Below are 22,944 nucleotides of genomic sequence, written 5' to 3' on the forward strand. Positions count from 1 at the left end.
CTGGACACACCTTTGGAGGCAGGTGTATGCCTTTGTCTCTTTGTTTTTAATTGACCGCAATAGAAGATGCCCGTTGGCCGCGGCTAGCCAACCAGGTGGAGGGGGAGATGAGCTTTGGTTAGGCCACCTTTTCTAGGCCTCTCTCCATATGGAGCAAGCAGTGCTGTCCTTGAAAAAGGCTGCTTGGTCATTCAGGATGCTGCCGAACAAGACTGTCATCTCCTGGGTCAGACTTGAGCGACCAATGTCCTGAACCGCCTGCATGCAGGGTTGGGTCTGCGACTTCCAGTGCACCTTATCACCTGCCGTTTCGTCCCTCGCCTGTCGCTGCAGGGCTTTGCAAGTGGGGGTAAACCCTTCGGGCCTGCGCAGTGGATTTATTTTAGGTGAGGCACAGCGTGCGCAGAACTGGCCTCACCCTTTACACCTGAGGTTTATCTGCCAGGGCCTAGCGAGCTTGGACGGTGACAGCAAAGTCCTCAGGTCGTAGGTTTAATTAGAGTATCCTTCTCTTAGATGGATGGCCTTACAGGGCTACACGAGCTCCATCTGCCCGGGTTTGAAGTTGGAGTTGTCCTTCTCCTAGGATGGTTGCCTGAAGGCTAGTGAGCCCATCCGGCCCATGGACACACTTTGTCTGACCCTTCATTTGAGAGCTGACTGGCATGGGAGACCCTACCGGAAGCATAAGCCACCACCAGCATAACTCCCAACTTCACAAGGGCACGCAAGCTCTTTCCCCACGACAAGGGGGTGTCCGTGAAAGAGACTGATTTTATATGGTTTGCTGTGATCACACCTGGTGTAGCATTGCCATCCTCAAGGCTGCTTCACTCTTCTAAAAGCAGGAATATTCAAAAGATAGAACTGTTTCCAAATGTAGAATAAAATTATTGTGGAGATTGCAGTTGAAACTTTATATGACCTATTTGCTTAATTTAGAACTTCTTTTTGAGCTATCTCATAACTTTGAATATAGTAGACCAGCAAAGAAAGAAACACTTGGATTTATGCGTCTATGCAGATGCATTTCTTCTTACTTTTTAACAGTACACATTTATTATCTGAATTCATAAATGAAATTAGTTATGTTACTGCATACTTATACAAAGTTCAAAGGCAAATATTGTTTGTTCTACTGAACAAATGAAAATATATATTTGGAAGCCAATCTATTTTGCAGCAGACATAATAGCATACTCCAGTTTCCCAGAGCAACCAATAAAAGCAAGACAAGTGCAAAGAATAGGCTTTCTGCAAGACGTTTGGAGAAGCTTTCATTACTTGCTGCCTTTCTATGACTCCATTTTGTTGTTATCTATATACAGCATCCAAAACTTGCTCAAATACATCCATAAAAGAAATCAACATTGACTTTACTTTCTGTAAATACACTATTTTGTTCATTCAATCCCCAACCCAGTGTGACTGCAGTAAGGGAATGGTGGCAGAGGGGAGATTATGCTGTGTATATGAGTTGATTTCACACTTTTGTTACTGGTACCTTAGTGATTCCCATGGAGCTGGGTTCTGACACTATTACAGACAGTGTCTTTTTTAAAAACTCTTTAAGCAAGAATTCTCAGAAACACTTCTGCAACACCTCTCGAAACAATCCTTGCATTTCAAAATAATTTTAATTGTCATCTTCTATTTTATAACAACAACAAAGAGCAAAAGGAACTCTCACACAGCAAGTGGAAAGAAGCTTAAATGAAAAAAAAAATCAAAAAACAAAACCCCACAAAATAAAAATAAATAAAAAAACCAATCCAAAACAAAAAAATATACTTTCTGCTGTAGTCACAATTAAAGTCACAGAAGTTGTTCAGTTACGAGTTGCTGTTGCATACCACAGGAATAAAGGCCAAGATGAAGGCAATGAAGGCTGCCTTTATTTTAAATGGTAAGCCTTTCAGAAAATTGGCTGTATATTATTCCCACCTAATGTCATTCTAAGTCTGTCTTCAGCATTTACCAAAGAGTAGTAAGACAGTCAGATTCAATTTTCCTATAATACATTTCTCCCAGGTTATCTGAGATGCTCTACATTAATAATGCAGTACCCCGCTATATCTCTGAAACACAGTCAGTTCACCTGCCTGCCCTAGTTATATCTCATTGGCCTAAGCAATTGAAAAAGAAGTGTAATCATAGGATGCACAAATATATTTTCACATGTAAATTCAACAATTTAATGCAAACTTCTTAGGGTTTTCATTTTATTTTTACTTATTCACTCTCTTTTGCTAAATAGAATAGCCATATGTTCCTTAAAATCAGTACTGTCTCTATTTTTAGCACCTGCCTTGATGTGGTTCAAAAAACAGTAAAATCAGAGGAGATTTTGAGAAAGAATGATTTCTCTTCTCTGTGTCACTGTCCAGCTGCTCAGATGAAACTGGTGTTCATAGAGAAGCCTTTTTCCACAAGGTCTTCTTCCACAGGCCTTGCTGTGAGATGCCTCTTTACCATCCACATCTCATCAGGCTAGATGAAATGCTGTTATTCTACAAGCAAATTTTGAATTTTAGTATGTAGATGTTACAGGACTTAACTAGACCTAAATATATTCATGTAGTGTTGTCATGGAAATAGAGAATTTTTATGAAAATACAGATTTTCTGCATAATGAAATACCTTATTGTGTTACAAATTAGCAAAGCTGCAATCAGACGACTGTCATGCCTTTATTTTCTTTCAGAGATTGGCACTATCTACTGAAATTAAAAAAAAAAGTGGAAAGAGGACATTTTAGCAGTTGTGAGAGTATCATGCCATGATCACATATTATGTGCATGCTACATTAAACTCTTGTAAAGCGCTATGTATCTATAAACTCCTTACCCATCCATAGGATTCAAATGGTGTTCCAAGTCTTGTCCATATCGAATAGGTGGGGAAAGTGATGTAATTCAGCCATGCTTAGATCATAAAGTGAGTCCACACACTGCTCTTGCTTTATACCTGAGACCTTATCTTCTAGTTTAACCACACCATTCAATCACTAAGAAACACAGCATACAAATAGTACAGCACAGGCTATCTATTTTGCCGTGACAGTACACAATGCCCATAGCTGTACTCCAGACCGGGAGAGTCTTTGAACTTACACTACAGAGGCACTGCCTGCAAAAGAACATAATGTTTCTTAAAATCAGTATGTGAGAAATACAGTGAAAAGCCATCAAAATAGGGCATATATAAGTTGAAATAAATGTTATACAAAATTAGTTATGCCAGTTCAACTAGTTCTGTTTCTAAATCAAGATAGTTTAATTCAGAATGCTGTTCACATATCAACAAAACAATGTAATTACCAACTAGTTTTTAATAGCACTACATGGGGAACAGAGCTGTTGGGATTGGTGAAAATTTGCCAGCAAGTCCCAGTGTATTTACCAAGAAAGGGGGCAATGCTGAAAATGGACACAGTCTTAGAAGGTCCCATTCAGCAGGAGATACACTCAGTGAATGATGGGTGTTTCAGTCTGGAGGACAGAAGGTCACTGCATGCACTGGAGAACTTTATAGGAAGTTTGTTTGGAGGCAGGTACCTTTTACAGAAGTCCAGCCAGCAGTCTTTCCCCTTGGGAGGCTGCGGATCCGCAAATCTTAGCTGGCACTTTTGTATGGTTGAAGAATGGGGTTTCTGCATCAGTGAAAACACTGCCGGAAGGGGGGGAGAGGGGGGGAAGTAAGGTGTCCGTTTTACCCATTTTTATGTTAGTTCACAAAAAAGCTATTGATTTTATTGGCCAAACTCCACAAAATTTGACAGGAAGCTAGGTTTCAAAGGTAAGAGATGCTTACAGTAGCTCTGCTAAACCCATGACCTGCCAGCTTGAGCAGCCCCAGCCACATGTGTGGCTGGACCACATACCACAGTGCCCAAATACGAAGTCAGGGAAAAGAAATAGTGGTAGAGAGAGGACAGAGCAGCAGGGACTGAGATTAGGGATTGCAGCAACCATGTTGGATCTCTGTGGCCACAGGGAACGGTTAGAGGAGGTGCTGTGGGTAGGCTGGAATTCTGGGCTAGGGTGCTGGGGAGACAAGGGGAGGTGTGGTGGAGAAGGTAGGAGTAGCTGTAGGTGTTGTGAGGAGTAGACACAAGAGAGAGCTCAGACAGCCATAGTAGCAGTCTTGGAAAGATGTGAGCTAGGTTGTTGAGGCAATTCATGTTTGCTGGGCACCTCATCCTGCAAGTTTTCTTCAAATGGTGGATTAGGTAGAGAAGGGAAATTTTCCTACGTGGGGTCCTATGACTTGTAATAAAAAAAAAAATTATGATGCAAGTTTAATAGAAATATGTCAAAAAGTTGATCAGTCATGAGGTACAAGCATGGTTAGCAGATGTCACTGGTTATGGTTCTTGCTATGTCTGAGAAAAAGCCCTGTGAGCTAGTCTCACTTTATGCCTTAAAAGAGAGGAAAAGTTGGACAGCCTCTCTCAAAATTCTTCCCAAATTTCCCTTCCTCGAAAATGCAATTCTGGAAAGAGAAGAAAATTTTGATGTTTACAGCCTCACAATAGAAAATGTTTCTAAGACTGTGAGCACATGTAAAAAAGGACTTCCTAAAAGCCTGCAGCTTAGCTGGAAAAATTCTCATCACAAATCTGGTCAAAGATTTTTCATACAAATGAATAGGAAATGTCTGCTTTCCACCAAGCAGGCACGAAATGTCTGAACCTTCTCACTTTGGCAGAGTCATCTAAATAGATTTGCAGCATTCAAAGGTGTCTGCTTAATAGTTGTATGTCCATTTTATAATCTCAGAATTTTGTAACACGCAGAAACTACCTTCCTCTGAGGCAGACTGTGTATCTCAGCATCTGTTAGATTATTTCCTAGAAGCTACCACTGTATTTAAAAAGTCAATAACACTTTCCAAGATGTTTTTCTTCTCAAATGGATGTGATGCTAATTTTGCCTTCCCAAATTTTAGTTTGCTATTCAGATTACAATATGCATCCAAAGGTCCTGTGCTGCACAGGTTTGAAGAAAAAAAGCAGCTGAACATTAGCTTAGTGACTCTGTGCCACACACAGTGCAAATTATATTAACGTGCTGCTATAGATTATTAGGAAGATGTTAACTCATGCTCGACCATAACATCTTGTTCTCATTTAAATGTTTTAACTTGCTCTTTTTCTAGTACCTGCATGCAAATGGGATTGTGCATCGTGACTTGAAGCCAGAAAATCTACTCTATGCAACACCAGCACCAGATGCACCTCTAAAAATCGGTGAGCAGCATTATATGTATGCTTCCCTAATTCCTTTGTACCACTAATGCATGCTAACTGATGTTTCCAGTCTCACTACCACTTTATTCAAAGCTAATGCTTATACTCAAATGAATAGCATGTTACTTCTTCAGCAGTGCTTTTTGTTTTTAAAACCAATACAAAACAAGGTGCTTGCTTGGAGAATTTATGGACAGAATTGTTCAGAACATGTCAGAGAATGAAGAGCCCAGGAGGAGCAAAAAGGATCATGAGATCATCATACATCTCTCTGAACTTCTGTGCCCTGTTCTTTTATTTTTAAACTAGTATTTTAAAATGGAAAGATTTGTTGGCATGCAAGTACAAATGTGCAGATAAATGGTAGAAAGCAAACTGAGCAATGTTGACTTCTGTTTTGAAGATGAATTTGAGGGATAAGAAGTGATCTTTGCAAAGAGCATAGGCAAGCTATCTGAGGCATGGTCAGCACCATGGGGGCAATGAGGAGGGCCAAGGTGAGATCAGGCTCTCCCTAACGGGGACATATTATGCCAGTTCTGTTGGGCATGGTCACTGGTTGAAAAGGGCACGACCTCCAAAAATGCTAGGTATGCCAAGTTTTCACTTTAGCAAAGAGAGGCTCTGTGCAATCCTATTGAGCTATATGTAGCCAGTTTGGAAAGACCACCTTGTGCTCTCTTACCAGAGAGCATGGAAGCATGCAAGGTGTGAGTGTTGCCATGTTCATTAGGCTGGTGTCCATCATGGGTTTCAGGAGATAGATTTCCACCAAATAGTCTCAGCAGTTTTGTATAAATTTCCAGGAAACTCTGTCATCTCAGGATGATGGTATCTTAATTTACATTTTATCCTAGTTTTTATCTTTCCTGGAAAACCTCTAACAGCTGTAACATGCTAGATTAAGCCACCCAGTGACCTTGGTTTGACAGCCAGAGGGGTGTAGGGGTTCCTTAAGCATTTTCCTAAATGCTGTGATTCTTCATCTTCTGGTTAATATTATTTGTTGTTTAAATTGACATCTGATCTGATCATCATCACCTGAATTAAAGTTTGAAGAAGTTCAGTTTATTCTCAGTGAAAACTAACAGTATATAAAGACTTCGGTTTTCATGTCTTTAAAAAAATGGATCATTACAAGTACAACATGTAAATCATAATTCAGTAATTCAGGGTAGAAACACTGCAAAAAAGGATGATCATCACTTCTCCTGGCACAAGCTCTGTTTATAGAAGCCTGTTATCAAAGTATTGCTGTGATTTTGTCTTGCAGGGGCTATATATTCTGATCCTTATCCAAGAAAGTACTAATGCGTAATTTTTTAACCCCAAATTGTTCTGTTAATTTTATTGGATTACTCACAAAGGGAAGGTGAATATGTACCTAAAATACATTTCTGAATCACTGCTTTTATGCTTTTAGGCATACCAATTTACTCAATTTGTGCAGTCTTTGGGATAAAACACAAGTTACATTTCTGTCAAGAAAGAGCCAGGAGTACTCATTTGCATGGACAAATTTTGCTTTCAGATCATAGTCTGGGTCGATTCTTTAAAATGATCCTCATCTCTGGAAATGACAGTATTGTTCATTCAATGCATAAATGTTCGTTTACTTACATATACAATATAAAAAGAAAAAAAAGTAATTTTACAAGGAAGTAAGAACATTAATATTCCTGAATAATCTTAACAGCCGACTTTGGACTTTCCAAGATTGTGGAAGATCAGGTGACCATGAAGACAGTTTGTGGAACTCCAGGGTATTGTGGTATGTTGTTTTATTACTTACAATATGCTGCACTTAATGTGAGGATGTTACATTTTCTCTTTCCAAGGTGAAGTGCTCCATCCTAGAGTCAAATATCCAAAAGCCCTAAAAAAGCAGAAATAAAACCCTAACGTTCAGAATTTTCACCGGGTTAAGTTTCGCTTAACTCATACTCTGCAGCACTGAAGCTTAATAATCAAAGTATATGTCATGGTGCAAGTTCATTACTCGCAAGGAAGTAAGTTCAACCATTGTAAAGATGCTGAAATTACTAAAAATAATACTGGAGAGGCATCAGCAGGAATTTGAACTATGAAAGGCATAGCGGAAACCATGAAAAATGTATAGAGCTCATAGCAATTATGAATATTTGAATATTTGAATATTGCTTACAATTAAGTTATTTGAAAGTTATTTTTTTAACATAGATGAAATCAAATTATTACTTAAAGTAGGGTCACAAATTAATGTATTACACAAGGATGGTAATTTTAATTCCTTTAGTAATTTAGAAATTAGGAAATCATATACTTGATGACATTGGTTTTATATGGCCTTGAGGGTACTTTCTACTTCTTTAAATTGCGTTTCATCTCATGGTCTTACATACTTCTGGTTTACACACAGTTCATGCTTCTCAGTCAGAAAGTGAATGCTACAACTGATGTAAGTGTAATATCTGGCAAACAATGCCATAGCTGTGCTATATGTCAGATACCATTATTCCACAGATGATACTAACTAAAACCAACCCTAAAATATAAGAAGTCTAAAACCAGAGCTCAAGCACATAACCCACCACAGCTGGGAGAAAGGAAGCATACAACTGATCTTAAGGAATTTAAAAAAGTGCTGCCAGGTCCCAGTGGCCATTCCCTCCTGACGGGGAGAGCATTTCGCTCTGAGGCTGTGGCAAGTGCTCCTCCTGCTGCCAGCAGGGTTGTGCTCAGCCTGAATCCCCTCTACACAGCATACCTTCTTCAGCAGTGGCATTGTGCCAGGTCAGAGGGGACAACAAGGGCTGCTGCATCCCTATGGCAAGCCTCTGGCCTGCGTGCCAGGGCAGACCCCTGGTGTGTCTTGCCTTAGTTCTGTGTGGTGGACACCAAGCTGAGCAGGCAGCTGCTGGCCAGAGCCTCTCAGGATGTGTGGTAGCTTTCAGCAGGGCACCTTAAGCATGCTGCCTGGCTGCAGGTACAGCATCCTTATGCACAACATCATGGTTAGAGCCAGAACAGATAGTTCCCCACATATGCAGAAGCTTATCTGGACTCCTGGAACCAGAAAATGAGCCAGAAATGGATCCTCCAGTGCCAGAACATGCAAAAGAAGGAGCCACTCTGTTAAAAGAGGATTGCAGCTGCTTCTGCAGTCTGCTCAACCTTCACTGCAAGATCCTTTCATGTTAGCAAGTCAGCTAATGGCCAGAGAGGCTAGTGATCTTGATTACACCATGGCAAGCTTGCTGGGTTACCCACTGAGAATGCTAATCTTGAACAACCAATGTGATCTTGTGGAGAAGCCTATTTCTGTCAGTCTCACTGAACTGCAGATCCTAAATGGGCTTCTGCAAGAGGCTGCAAGTTGCTAGCAGTGTGCTGGGGGATAGGCATATCTGGAAGTTTTGTATAGAGTTTAGCTAAGCCATGTGGAAACTGGACACTTGGCATTTGATTTTATAACTGTAAAAACAAAGCATTGGAGAAGACCGTAAGATTACTCTGCTGTTTCATATTACAGATGATAAGACAATTAAGGTGACATGTCCATTACCTCATATGACATTGTCTGCCAAGCACATACACGCACCAAGTATGCTTTAGAAGTAGCACTGAATTCCAGTCGGTTTCATAAAACTGTACTTCACATATTAGTCATTAATGTTCTGGTTGACAGTTATATTACAAATGCCATAAAACTGTAAATAGTATTTAGCCCTTTTTATTACTGTCTTTTCATACTATAAAAATAGGATAAGGTTTATTCCCACAGAAGAGCCCTCAGGGTAGCTATGACTTGCTGGGGAGGTTTGAGATTGAATGCCTGTGCTGAGAAGACAGGAGCTTTGTGTCTGCAGATATGCACCTGCAATCCTTGTTTCATGACCCAAGTTAAAACTGACCATGCAGAATTCCTGCTGCCTGGAAAATATACAAGGATTACTTTCCAGAAGTGAAGGAAATCCAGGAATAAAATTGTTAAAATGCCAAACTGAGCTATGAATAATTAATAGTCACAGACTGCCAACTCCCACATCCTGCCCACCCAGCTATCAGCAGCTTTTCTAGAAAGGACACAGCAACAAAAACACCTACAGGAGTCTGGGTCCTTTGCATCAAGGCCTACCAATCTACCTGGGACATGCAATATGGTGCAGAGCACTCAAAGCAGGAAGATGGTCACAAAGAACTTTACTTGCTGAGACACTGTGCTTTCAGTGAACTTAACAAGGGCATAAGTGATTACTGACAGTAGCAGAAAATAAGCATAAAGATAAGCCAGTGCAGAGCACTGATTCATAAGTTACAGCCAACATCTAAACTAATAACAATGTATCAGTCAAATCCATTCACCAAAAGCAACCTTCTGGAAATACTGAAAAATCATATTTACAAAATGTATAGCTGTGTAATCACAGTCCAGATGGCAAGGCAGACCTAAATGGACAAATCTTTTGTCTCTTTTATGACCATTTTGCAATACCACAGAGAAGAAAATCCAATTCTGAGCAAGAAGAAATCCCAAGGAGCATGGTGCTCTCTAGAGAGGAAGCATATTGGCCATTACGGAAAAACTCTTATTAACTTTAGAACCTCTCACAAGGCATCAACAAATATGACAGGAAGAATAGTGGTTAACATCTCTTTTCTTAATCTGTTTCCATCTCTTTCCCTGAGGTCATTGGCTGCTTTGCCTCTAAGCTGTCCTGCTCGCTACAGGCTGGCAGGAGATAAAATCAGTTGGGACCTAGTGTCATTTCTCAAAACCAGCCCCTCTCTGTTCATCAGTTTACCTATGAGAAGAGTAGGAAGGCAGGGAAAAGTCTGTGGTTAGACTGATAAGTTTTTGTCCAGGTTTTGTGCCATGTAGCAACAAGGAATAATGTTCTTTGCCTTCAGTATTAATGCTTCGTAAAAACGTTTGATGAGGTGGTGGACTCAAGGGCTGTGCTGTCATCCTGTACGTTGATGGATATTGATGCAGATACAGTGGTAGCTGAGAAGAAGGGCTACTGACATGGGGAATTGTGTCTCAAAGTTGTCTTTGTAATTATTTTTTCCAAATTAGTTGGGTATTTTTGTCTGTGGCCAAAAAGTGAGACAGGGAAGGTTCTTGCCCACTCCCAGTATGAATCTCTTCCATTTTGTCCTCTGGAGATATGACATTTCCATCCTGCCACCTCAGAAGCTTTCCCCAGGGAGGTTTGCCCAGTCAGAGGCAAAACTTGAGGGTGCATAGAGCTACTAGCCCTGGCGGTGAGAGGGCCAGGGGCAGTCAAGGCAGGCACATCACAGTCTGAGTGTGCAACCATGCCCATTTTTAGTCACACACAACAGCAACAAATACTGTCTAATGCTGAGGATGCACTGATCTGCTCAGCTTTCCTTGAGTGTTTGTCAAGCTGCCCTGTCAGAGGTTAACTCATCTTTACCCTTGCAGAGCCAGAGTCCCCCAGGACAGCCTGGCCTTCCTGCCTGCTCCACACCGCAGCAGAAGCAATTGCCTGAGATGATCATGTCTTGCCTTACAATCAAAACAGAATACCAAAAATAAAAAGCAATTTGAAACCAAAATCCACTTTTCATTTTAATCTGGCTGTGCTTGGGCATGATTTCTGTTGTTTTATACTCAGTGAAAGAAGTTATTTGCCTAATTAAATGTTTAAAGGAGAGGGCCCTAACTTTAAAAAAAACACTTATGAGTGTGCATGGAGTTTAAATTGACCTTGTGGTTGCTATTTCTGCATTCAACTTTCATTTTACTGAGATATGTTTTGTCATCGGCAGCACCAGAGATACTACGGGGATGTGCCTACGGCCCTGAAGTGGACATGTGGTCTCTGGGAATTATCACCTACATCCTGTAAGTGCAGACAGTGCTACAGAGTGTTTCAGTTGTAAGCAGGTGCTGTGCTGTGAGCTGAAAACATAAGATCCTGAACTTTAATGGTGATATTCCTAATCTTACTTAAGTAAAATCCTAGAGAAGCATGGCAAAACACTAAGGTTATATATTTGATAAATACAACACTTCCTGAACAACAGCAAGATCTGTGCAGAATTGTGTTGTTAATGTGAATAGCATATCAGTGTCAGCAAGCGTCGTATGTGATTTTTTCTCATTAACTGTGAGATATATTACGATCCTAAGTAGGTTCTCAGCTACACATGGAACAAGGAGAAGTTAAGGTGCTTGCAGTATTTTCACATTGCCTGTGAATATCCCCAAATGCAGCTGCCCCATTTGTATCAGCCACGGACACTGCTACAGCTTTGGCTGCAGCACCAGCATTGTTGTCCACAGCATCTCAGCCAGGAAGCAGGAAGCAATCCTGGGCTCTGTCTGCAAATCAGTCCAATGGGTTAAATGACTAATGCTGAAGTGTTCCACTTCTGACAAGGTAACCAGAGACACTATTGACAAAGGGCTGTTAGTGATGCTGGCCATACGTATTTTAAACAGTTGAAGTTGCAATCACAGACAATTTTCAAGCAGTTGTGTCTAAAGGTAGCCACTTGCATTACGATTATTTTATTGTATCGAATGAGTCTGTCAGAGTACTGAGAACAAAAAAATGTATCTGATGCATTGACCCTTCTCTTAATAGGAATTAATAGCTTAATTGATTCCCTTGGAAGCACCAGTGCTAAGCTGGATTGTGTGGTTGTATGCAATACTTGCATGATGCCTTTTATGGGAAGAAAATGGGATTTTACACATGCACCTTAAAGATGCAGAGCATTTTACGCATTCCAGCCATTTTCTTTCCACTTCTAGGACTCATTAACTATGTCCAGCAAGTACAGTGTGAAATAATACAGTTATTTTCTTTATGTTTTGTAAAGAAAGAATTGTATTTTCTAGGGTTTATACTAAAAGTACTTGTAAGGATATATCAACACTGAAGATACTATAGTTTAATATCAGAAAACACATTTTGTCCTGTAAATCAGGACATTTGGGTGCCTATAAATAATAGGCTACATTATTTCTATCACTTTGTTATCTGCTACTTTTAAAATGTGAATCTTTTTCTCAAAGCCTGGCTCAAGTGTTTAGTAGGTCACATCTCAGATATTGGCAGGTGATAATTTCTCATCAGTTCTCTGGTCCATGCATAGCAGAAAGGTATGAAATTTGACAGCAGGGTTGTCCCTGAGATTGAAGAGATGCCTTTTGATGTCCCTTTACAAAGATACCTAGATTAAGCTATGGACTTGCCTAGTTATTCAGTGGTTAAAGGATCACTGTTGTACTTGAAACTGAAAGCATTCCTTAAGCAGAACTTGTTTTCAAGTGTAGACAAGCTCCAAGCAGGAATGCACAGCAAATTCCTGTTTGAATATAAAAGGTGTCATTTGCTATATCCAGCCTTTCAAACCCTTCCAGCTGTTCAGGAGATGCCCCCAAGCTGTTGAACCTCTGCACTGTTGTAAACACAAGTGTGTGAGCTACTGGGTGGGACACCACCATTACAGATACTCTTCTACTTCTTCCTCCTTCTCTTTTTCTTCTCCTCTGTCCTCAAAATCAAATTTGATCTACACAAACGAGCCAGATCAAAAGGGTGCTAGTCAAATCCACTTAGCCATCTCTTTCACTTAGCTTTAACAATATTCCACATTTAAAACTGTTCTATTTCAAGCTCTGTAGATCAACATTTCTGATAGATAAGAAGCTGAGACCAGAAAGGTATATGTACCGTAACTAATTCATTAATCCTTCAGCCTAAAGGAAAGTGTTGTATGTCTCAGTCTTATAGTTTAGTAGAGGGAATGCACTTATGTACTGGTACAGAAATACATTGCCGTATGTGCCTCCAAAATTGAGCGTATGTAAGAGTTACTTACCATGCTACAGAAGACATGCATACAGGTCTATCTTCTCACCAATACAAAGTGAATTTACTATGTGATTAAGAAAAGCTAAGACACATATTTTGACAGAAAATTATTCCTGAGGCAAACTATATTGGAGCACAAGCCTGATGAAGAGTGGCTGAGGGAACTGGGGTTGTTTAGCCTGGATTAAAAGAGGCTCAGGGGAGACCCTATCACTCTCTACAACTATCTGAAAGGAGGATGGACAGAGGAGGTGGCTGATCTCTTCTACCAAGTAACAAGTAATAGGACAAGAGGAAGCTATGCCAGGGGAGGTTTGGACTGGACATTAGGAAGAATTTCTTCACTGCAGGTGTAGTCAGCCACTGGAACAGGCTGCTGGGCCAGTGGTGGAGTCTCTGTCCCTGGAAGTTCTCCAAAAGTAGCCAGTGGCATGGTTTGGTGGTAGACTTGCCAGTACTGGGTAATGACTGGACTTGATAATCTTAAAGGTCTTTCCAAATGAGTTGATTCTGTGAAGACCTATTGATGATAGCTGAGAAGCTACATTTATACTTTCAACAACAAAGAGGACCAGTCCTTTTGTATTCCAGCAGCAGGTTAGAAATTCTTGTAGCTACTACACATCTGAGATGCAGATAATTGTCAACAAAGAGGCTGTGCCTATAGTCAAAATCACATGGATTTCACTGCTATTCACTGCTATTCACTGTCAAAGTTGGAAGGGATCTCTAAAGGTCGTCTAGTCCAACTCCCCACTCTAAACAAGTGTAACCTGTTGCTCAGGTCCATATTCAGTGAGGTCTTGAACCCCTCCAAGGATGGTGAGTCTGCAGTGCCTTTGGTCAACCTCCTCCAATCTTTGACCACTCTCAAATCTAGCATAAATATGTGCAGTTATCCCTACCTATTTACAACCTTTATCTAACTGCATATAATGATCTGTTAACTGTTTTTTCTTAATTGTAGATCTCGTTCATAGAATCATAGAATCAACTAGACACAGCTTGAGGCCGTTAGTGTGATAGTTCTATCACGCTAATTCAAGGTGATTTTCTATTAACTTACTTAAAAGGACACAAAACACTGTCTAGTCATTTCTAATTGTTTTTGAAGCTTTTTGCATTGATTTTTCTTCATTTAATGGTTAAAAATTAATCAGCATAATACAATGAAATTTCATAATAAAGTGAAATGAAAAGGAGCCACACTGTGTCTTGCCCTGGCTTAATTTTTCTAATTTGAAATGGCACCTTTAGTTTTATTCAGCTAATTTGGCATGTAGCGAAAAATCTGTCTGCTGAAACAAAAATGTTAATAAGACAAGAGTAGGTGATAGTAGTGAGTTACAATGAAAATAGAAAATCACTTAGAAGGCTTCCAACACAGTCTCAAGAGGCCTTAAACATGATTTTACTGTAGGTCATCAGTTATCTGATATCTAGAAGATAGCTTCAGCTTAACCAGTTAGTGGCTCAACAGTGTGCTCAACCAACTCAGCAAAGGTGCTCCATGGGAACAGGAGCTGACCTGAACTAAGCTCAGAAGTGGTGGTGAGAGAGGCCAGGAAACAGGATGGGGAGCAGCAGAGGGACTGTGACCAGCTCCCACCCACTTAAGCACACAGTGTTTGGAGATTGGATCATTCTGTTTTAATCTATCTCTGCCAGACTTGGAAATTAACAATGTGCTCAGAATGTGCTTATGGTGGAAGTTTTCTCCTCTTCAGCAGTGCAGAGTGATGCAGCTGTTTGTGGCTACACACCACTCCCCAAACCACCATTTTTCCTTTTACATATGTCTCCTTTTTCAAGACAGAAATCACATGGATTGGGTTTCAAAATATAAAAGCAACTTAAAATGGAAGGTTACATTTTTTAGATTCTTTATGGTCTGCTGTTACTTTCCTGCCACAGTATCATTGTTAGTTGCGTTTTCTGGAGGTAGAGTAGCAGATAGACTTCCTGTTCAGCTCAGAGTACTTATTAATTGAATAGGATATTAATTTTTAAACATCTGATTATGTATGCAGGCATGATTAAAGTGCAGTGAAGAGATTAAAAAAAAATAAATGACATTATATAAATGGAAATTGCTTCTGTAAGCTCACTTTCCCCAGGGCCAGCAGTGTGGATTTTTTGGTGGGGGTCTGTATTATTCAATATATTCATAAATACAGCAATAGTGAGATTACAAAATTTCTTGGTAGTATATAGGTTACCAATGTAAAGATGAAGGCTGATTATTAAAACCTGCTGAAGGTTTTTACATTTTGTGGATGATAGGATGACTGAATATACAGCAATGAACGTAATCAAAAACCAGTCCAGGAAATCTAAAAACTTCTAAATCCACAGGTAAATTATAGTTTCTCCGCTAATTCTTATCCTTCAGGGAAGAGCTACAGGGTTTCTGATAATTGCTCTATGACGTATCTGTGCTTACAAACAATCAACAGTGTTTTTAGAAAGAAGATTAAAATGGAAAACATCATTACACTAGTTTGCAACTCTGTGGTGTGCCCATGATGAATGGTGTTTGCACTCACTTCAAAAAGTCATACACTAGAGAAGGCTCACAGAAGGTGGCAGGGATGAGCAAAGGTTTCAAACTGACAAATGATAAAATAGTCTAAGGTACTTCAGCCTGAGACCAGCAGAGCAAAGAGCTGCTATAAAATCTAGAAGGTAAATAGATAGCAATTGTTGCATGGCTACTCTTATGATAACTCCCTGTATTAAAAGTTCCAATTACAGACATGTGAAAATGGAAAATTTACAATTTGATCAGCCTTTCTGAGTGCTTATGAATGCTTATGACCATGTTTTACTATGCTCTGTAGAATTAGTTCCATGTCTGGTTTCCCGAAGTGGTCTACAGGACGTGAAGTAGGGAAAGATAATACTAGAAACTGTTTCTTACAACCCAAGACAAAGTAATGTTTGAAATATTTCTTTCTTTTTCACCCTTGCAGGCTTTGTGGATTTGAACCATTTTATGATGAAAGGGGCGATCAGTACATGTTTAAGAGAATCCTGAACTGTGAATATGACTTTGTGTCCCCCTGGTGGGATGATGTGTCTCTGAATGCCAAGGATTTAGTAAGTAAAGTAAAAATGAGACTGTGGAGTATCTTTGCTGATATGTATTTGGCTAGTATTACTTCCACTGAGAAAAAGAGTCCATTTTTTAGTGGAGGCAGAGTGATTTGTTAAATAATTGTACCGATGGCTCCTTGCTTTTCTTCTTAATTTCTGGTACATGATCATGCTGTGATACATCCCCTGTTAGTCCAGTGCTGAAATTTTGCTCTCAGACCCATGGATGTTATGGTATTTATGTGATCTAATCCACAGATTGTAGGCAGCTGGCACAGTGTTCGTGTATGCTACCCTTTCAGGCTAGCTCTGAGGTGCTTTGTCAGTCCTCTTTGCAAGGCAACCACCTTCACGGGAGCAAAGATAGAAGTCCTGTATTTTGTGTAGTTCTCAGGTCTGAAAATTGGAGGAAGAATACAAAAGGAATGAAGCCCCCCTCACCCTACTTTTTCTCACAGCATTTTTCTGTCCTTTTAAGCTTTTTCTCAGTAGATGAGGAAAAACTGATTACTTCTAAATATGGTCCATTAGCAAAATGCAAGGGCTGGAATGCTACCTGCACCTTATGCTTTTATTACTGGATAATGTAAATTGGATCCAGGAGGCATTGATCTGTAGACAGGTATTCTTGGCTTTGATTTTTAGTCAAATTTAACTTTCACAATTCAATTACTTCATTAGCACTGAAGAAACAAATGCTCAGTTCCATATTGCTTATACAAACTGTGCTACAAAAGTTTTTAAAGTACTTCAGAATGCCTCAAATGGAAAAACTGTAGAAGTTCAAAATATCTTTTAGTTGTTGTATTAGATGTAAAGTTTTTCTTAGGTCAAAAAAATATTATTTACTGTTGTGTCATCAAAACCCAGATGAACAGCAGCTTGCAGCAAAGCTGCTCATTCATTGTATATAGAGAGCTTTGGTCCAAACTGGTGCCTACCATTTTGCTAAAGTTCAGAGTTCCAGGTTTGAACACTACAGCAACTTGTAGATAAGGATGATGTCCACGGTTCTCGAAACCCATGCTCTGGGCAGTTATAGAGTGTTCGGCTGAAGTGATCTCCTTAACTTGACCTCTTCTGTGGATGCACAGCAGGTATTCATCATGATGCCCATTCTCCAGCACCTACTTCAGGGCACCATGTTTCTTTAATATCTCTTTGTGGGGAAATTTCAGAGAGTCCTCAAGTGAGTCCTCCCTTCACACGTGGGCACAATGCAGTGGTGCAGCCCTGTGGCATCACTCACGCTCTGCTTCAACAGGATGTGGAGTATGGAGAGTTGCATAAATGTGGCTCTGCTGAGTACCGCCATGTACTTCTTTACTCCATTCTCACCTTTCTGTTTTTTAAAACACCACTTGCAGCAAAACCCACAAAATCCAGCTTGGCTGGACACACTTGTACCCATCAGTTTGTACAATTCCACTCCCAGAGGTACATGTGGAGCATGCTGTTCTCAAAAACATTCCTATTGGTCCTACTGTTGTGCTTGGAGAGGTGCAGCTTCCCTGGTCTTGGTAACAGAAAGAATGGCATAAACAGCATTAGTTTCAGAGTCAGCTAAGAGAGTAATAATTGTACAGTACTTTTTGTTACATAATGTTTTACAGTGACTGAAAGAATCATTTCATTTGTTACGTACCTAGCAGTACTGCATGGTACAAGTCTGCATGAGCTGCATTCACTAGAATTTAAATTTTCAAATCCACTTTAAACCTTGTCCAGATGTAAAAGTGGAGATGCTGCTAAGAGAACGGCTTGTCTGGGAGTATTTTGAGAATCTTTTAGGGTTTATGTGACAATTCAGACAAACATGCCTGTGGCAGATACAGTCCACATTGGTACGTACTTTTATAGATGTTGGTAGCCAGTTGATTCTTTTTCTATTCCGCCTTAATGGCTGTCTTAGATGTTATTTATGGAGGACCAAGAATGCCAGAAACAAAATACATGAAAAGACCTGCATACAAATAATTGTTGGCCTCTTAGAAACACATTCTAAGATGCTTTCCAAAACCAAAGCCCCAAACTGTAAAGTCTGGCAAAAGTAAATGAAGTTTAACAGTCTTCTGTATATCTTCCTTGTGATGCAGGTTAAAAAGTTGATTGTTTTAGACCCCAAGAAACGTCTTACAACTCTACAGGCTTTGCAGCACCCATGGGTCACAGGGAAGGCAGCAAACTTTGCACATATGGACAATGCACAAAAGAAACTTCAAGAATTCAATGCCCGGCGTAAACTTAAGGCAAGTCTCTGGATACGGTTTCTGCTTTGGCCATAAAAGCATGCAGTTATAGATCAGTAGCCTTCCAGAAACCTTGCACACTTTTCAAGACAACATTCTATAGAGTTATGGACATTTTTTATTTGACTGATGAAGATTAAGAAGTTGAAGCTGATATAGTCGGTGTCTTCAGCCAAATAAAAATGTGTGAAGTTGATTGAAAACTCATCTATACAGACAGAACTGCAGCTTTTGCACTTTCCTACCTTTTTTCCTTTCTTTCTTCCCTTCCTCCTTCCTTCCTTCTGTTCATCTGTCTGTCCTATACTGCTTACACATCTTTAAAGTACTGACCAGAAAGAACACAATTCTGAGTGGTTTCTTCATGAGCATCCATAAATCTTGAAGATATTTAGTCTACTACAGCTTATTTTGATCTGTAAGCCACCCACAGTTTCTATACCAATCAACACAAAGCAGGAGCTTAAGCCATCCTTTTGTCTGATCTAGAATTAGCATTTCAGGCATGCAGGTCCATAAAATGTGTGGATTGGTATTAACAGGCCCCAAACATGCATTTGCAGGTACCTCTGACAGCAAATGTGCAATAGCATTCTTCCATCTGGAAATGAGGTGCTGCAAGGCAGGAGCGCAGGTGGGAACTGTGCTGAAATAACATTAGGCTCTGAGTCACCATTATGCTCCTTTACCATCTGGTCTACATATCTACTACAGGAAGAAGGAGGAAAACATTTTTAGGTGAAAATAGCAGGCAGCTGGACATCTAACTGACACGACATTGGGAAACTTTCTCCTCCCCTAATCTCTTCTTCAGTTGTGTCTGCGTGGGAGAGACTTCCAGGGATACTTCAGCACAGGAATTATTACACTGAAGCTGTCATTGTGGCCATGGGGAATAACACTAAAAAGTATCTCATCTGAGAGTTTTGTAATACCTATGAAAAAAAAAAAAAAACAAACCAACAACAACAACAACAAAAACAACAAAAACCAGAAACAATGACCTTTAACTTTGGTTTTGTTCATTTTTCAGTATTACTAGGGAATGGTGACAGGGAATCTGTACAGAGTAAGGAATAAAGCTTTGTCATTTACCAAGATCTCAGAAACTGTAGATATAATTCACAGAGACGCTTTGCCCATGTAGAACCCGTTCTATTCAAGAAGATTTCTGTAGTCTTACAGTATGTCTGCTCTCTATTCACTGAAGATGCCATGCAACATTGTTATGTCAAAATTATTTCAGAGCATGAGCAGAATCATAAATTTAATTAATTCTGTGTAAGCTGTTACCTTCACCACCCAGGAAGTCACAAACAAATGCATGCCCTTTTTGCATTTTTTTATTTTGATTCTCTATATTTTTACACCTTTGATGCCCAATGAGATTTTTGGTTTGCTGCCCAGAGTTGTCATAAAGAGAGATCAGTATTTCTGCTCCCCACCTCTGTATGCTTGGTTATTTTTGAGGCAATAAACTCTTCAAGGCAAGGGCTTAATGTATGTCTTAATTTTGTGACATTTTATAAGGGAGAGCTTGTCCCTAGTGTGTGTGCATATATACACATGCATATGGAATTGCCTGTATGCTCTACACCATTGTGCTTGGCATAGACAATAGTCAACAGTGATATATTATTTTCCTTTATGAACTGTGGAATAATTAATGATAATAGTGTTATTACTGTGACAGAAGGTAGCTTTCTTTTTGCCATGTAACTTCAACAAGAGAAATCCGAAGTAGTGTTTAAAAACAAATGCAGTATGTGAAGCTGAAAAAAAATTCTGTTGATGTTGGCCAACTTGTAATCATGTGAATGCGCAATTTTATAGAATCATAGAATAGAATAATAGAATAGCTACGGTTGGAAAGGACTTTAAGATCACCTAGTTCCAACCCCCATTCACCACACCTCCCACTAAACCATGTCACCCAAGGCTCTGTCCAACCTGGCCTTATACCTCAACCCAGTACTTCAGATGGCTTTCTAAATCTGTCCACGCCTAGGGAGGTATCCAAATGTGACATTGCCATGAAGACTAAACACAGTTATGTTCCCTAACAGGATGATGCAAATATTGCAGTGCTGACAGACTATGTCCTTTAAGGAATGTTTACTTGATCCTCTCTTTCTCAGGCTGCAGTAAAAGCTGTGGTGGCATCAACTCGCCTTGGCAGTGCCAGCAGTCACAGCACACATGACAGCAACAAGCCCAGCCGTAACCCGTCTCCTGTCCATGACAGCAAACCTGAAGAGAAACCTATTCAGGAAGCAGAAGCAGCTCCAGAAGAAATGTCTTAGGTCAACATGCTTCCTTTTTTCAGCTGAAATCTGTCATTATATACACCAGCTTACTTGTCATTCAGCAAGAGAGATTCGTAAGCTTGGCCTCTCTGGTTCTGCTTAAGGATGCCAAATACACTGGCTGGTGATCCTACCTTCAATGCATGTGACTGATTATGAAAATAGTAAACAGTTCCATAAGGCATGTCACGGAAACAGTGTTATTTGCAGTAATACCGGCAGGAAAAATCATGGGGATGAATAACTACCTATCATAATGCATATAGTTCATACACATGTATCCAGTGTTTCTAGATAGCATTTGAAATGAAATACTACTTAATTTGTCTTCTGTATGTCGTGAGTTTCTTTCAACTGCTTCCTTCCAGATTCATAATCCTGCAGCAGACAAAATGGAAGGAAATACCATGCCAATGCTTTTAAAACTGATGTATGAAATAATGCTTTTCATCTTTAAAATTAAAAAAGCATTTGGGGATCTATATGCAAAAAACATTCCACTACTTCTGAGAAGAAATTGAAATGTTAGCTCCACTAGGCATGAAAATGTACATTCCTCAAGCTTGTGTTGAGAATGCCTTATCCTGACCTTTCCTATTTATATACAGTATTTTAATGACAACCAAAATTATTCAGATTTCTGCCATTTCATTCTCTAGTATAGCTAAACAAAACAACAGACTAAAAGAGGATTAGTGTAGATGCAAATTTGAACCATTATATTTATTCATTAATTTCTAAACTGTGCAGCTAAAAGATGTTTTTATAGGGCCTAAGGGAACAACCTGCTATAATACAAGTTATAAATGCTTAAAGGAAGCTATTCCACAACCCAATGATTTTGCTCTGGAGAAACACTCTTATACAAGGTCTGGGAGCAAGCAGAATAATCTAGTTGCTTCCCAGACCATTTAACCTCATGAATAACCAGTTTCCACTTGTCAGCATAATTAATCCAGGTTTTCCTAACAAAGGACCCCTCCTGTAAAGTGATCCACCAGCACAGATCTTACATCCACCAGAGCTCCTGTGTCTTAAGTTAAAAGTTGTGATGTGCATGAATCATTGTGCAAAATTAGGGTCAAGCTTTTCAGGTATCTTGACTCTTTTGTTGAGCATAACTAACATAAATTGAAAAACTAACATGCATCAGTATGTATGACCATTTACATTTGTTTGTTACCACTTTGACAGCATGTGAATTTTGTGATGTTATTGATATATTACAGAAATGGCAAAAAGAACTTGATGTACAAGAATGTTATTTGTGTTTGTTACACTTTTTAATACTGATATCTACGTAGCATCCTACTACAAGTCAACATTCCTCTTTTGCTTTAATCATTTTTATGTTGTTAGGCTTTGCACAGTTTGCCTTAAAAAAATACATCAGCTACTGAAAAAAAGTCATTAGCAAAACAGCAGTAGGTACATTTCCTGATGAAATTAAAGGGTAATATGAAGTTATTCAGACAGTAGGTTTGATAAGTAAAATATAATCAAGATTAATATAAAAAGGAAAATCAAACATACTGTCTTTACTAGGTGAGAATGCATGCTAATGAATGTATTGTACTTGAGAGTTTTTACCAATTTCTTACAACTCTGAACTTGTACAAAAAGGTTTCCTAATTAAGTGCAGTTGAAATTTAAAGTATGTGCACCCGTCCTTCATCTTTTTCCCAGGTTTGAGGGAATCCAACATTTTGAAGTCAGCTGAAACAGCTGTTGGGGGCGTGGCAGCTATAAATAGGCCAGCAAGACACTTCTGCAGGCTTTCCCTTGGAAACAAGTAGTCAGACTAATCACTTTGAAAAGATGATAGGTACATCCACTTATCTCACTTTTTATTCCCTTTCTTACCTCCTGGGAGGTGACTGCAGGATGAACACATTTCTCAGCCACAACTCTCCTCCTCCTGCTATAGTGGTGAAGCCATCTGAGATCAGTCAGTGGGAAGGTTTGATGAAAGAGGCTGGATTTCTGTAATGTTTCCAACTTGGTTTAGGATAGCTGCTTCTAATCTGCAGAAGTAAAGGTGGCTGCACAGTCATTGTGTGCATATCTATGAGTGCTTGAGCATAATTATTTTTGTCTAAGGCACAGTTTGTTGAACTGAAAGGTAGTCCCAGCTGATTCTTAAGGTTATTCTTTGCCAGATTATACAATAGTATATCATAACTATGAACTGATGCTGTGCAGCTGGA

The 22,944-nt window shown here is 39.6% G+C and overlaps 1 protein-coding gene across 2 annotated transcripts in view; it reads left to right on the top strand.

Annotated features, from left to right (window-relative positions):
- CAMK4 (calcium/calmodulin dependent protein kinase IV) overlaps positions 1-21,999 on the top strand; it is a 157,611-nt gene extending 135,612 nt beyond the window's left edge. For both annotated transcript variants that reach the window (XM_061378077.1, XM_061378078.1), the window contains 6 exons: positions 5,161-5,251; positions 6,948-7,022; positions 11,030-11,105; positions 16,059-16,185; positions 18,279-18,431; positions 20,570-21,999. In XM_061378077.1, coding sequence (XP_061234061.1) covers positions 5,161-5,251; positions 6,948-7,022; positions 11,030-11,105; positions 16,059-16,185; positions 18,279-18,431; positions 20,570-20,734 — 687 coding nt within the window. In that variant the 3' untranslated portion in view covers positions 20,735-21,999. The remainder of the gene's footprint in view (positions 1-5,160; positions 5,252-6,947; positions 7,023-11,029; positions 11,106-16,058; positions 16,186-18,278; positions 18,432-20,569) is intronic.
- Positions 22,000-22,944: the final 945 nt, after the last annotated feature.

This window comes from Neopsephotus bourkii, unplaced genomic scaffold, assembly GCF_033783945.1.
Source record: "Neopsephotus bourkii isolate Nb327-2 ecotype Australia unplaced genomic scaffold, CSIRO-AGI_Nbou_v1 NB_1764, whole genome shotgun sequence".
NCBI lineage: Eukaryota > Metazoa > Chordata > Aves > Psittaciformes > Psittacidae > Neopsephotus > Neopsephotus bourkii.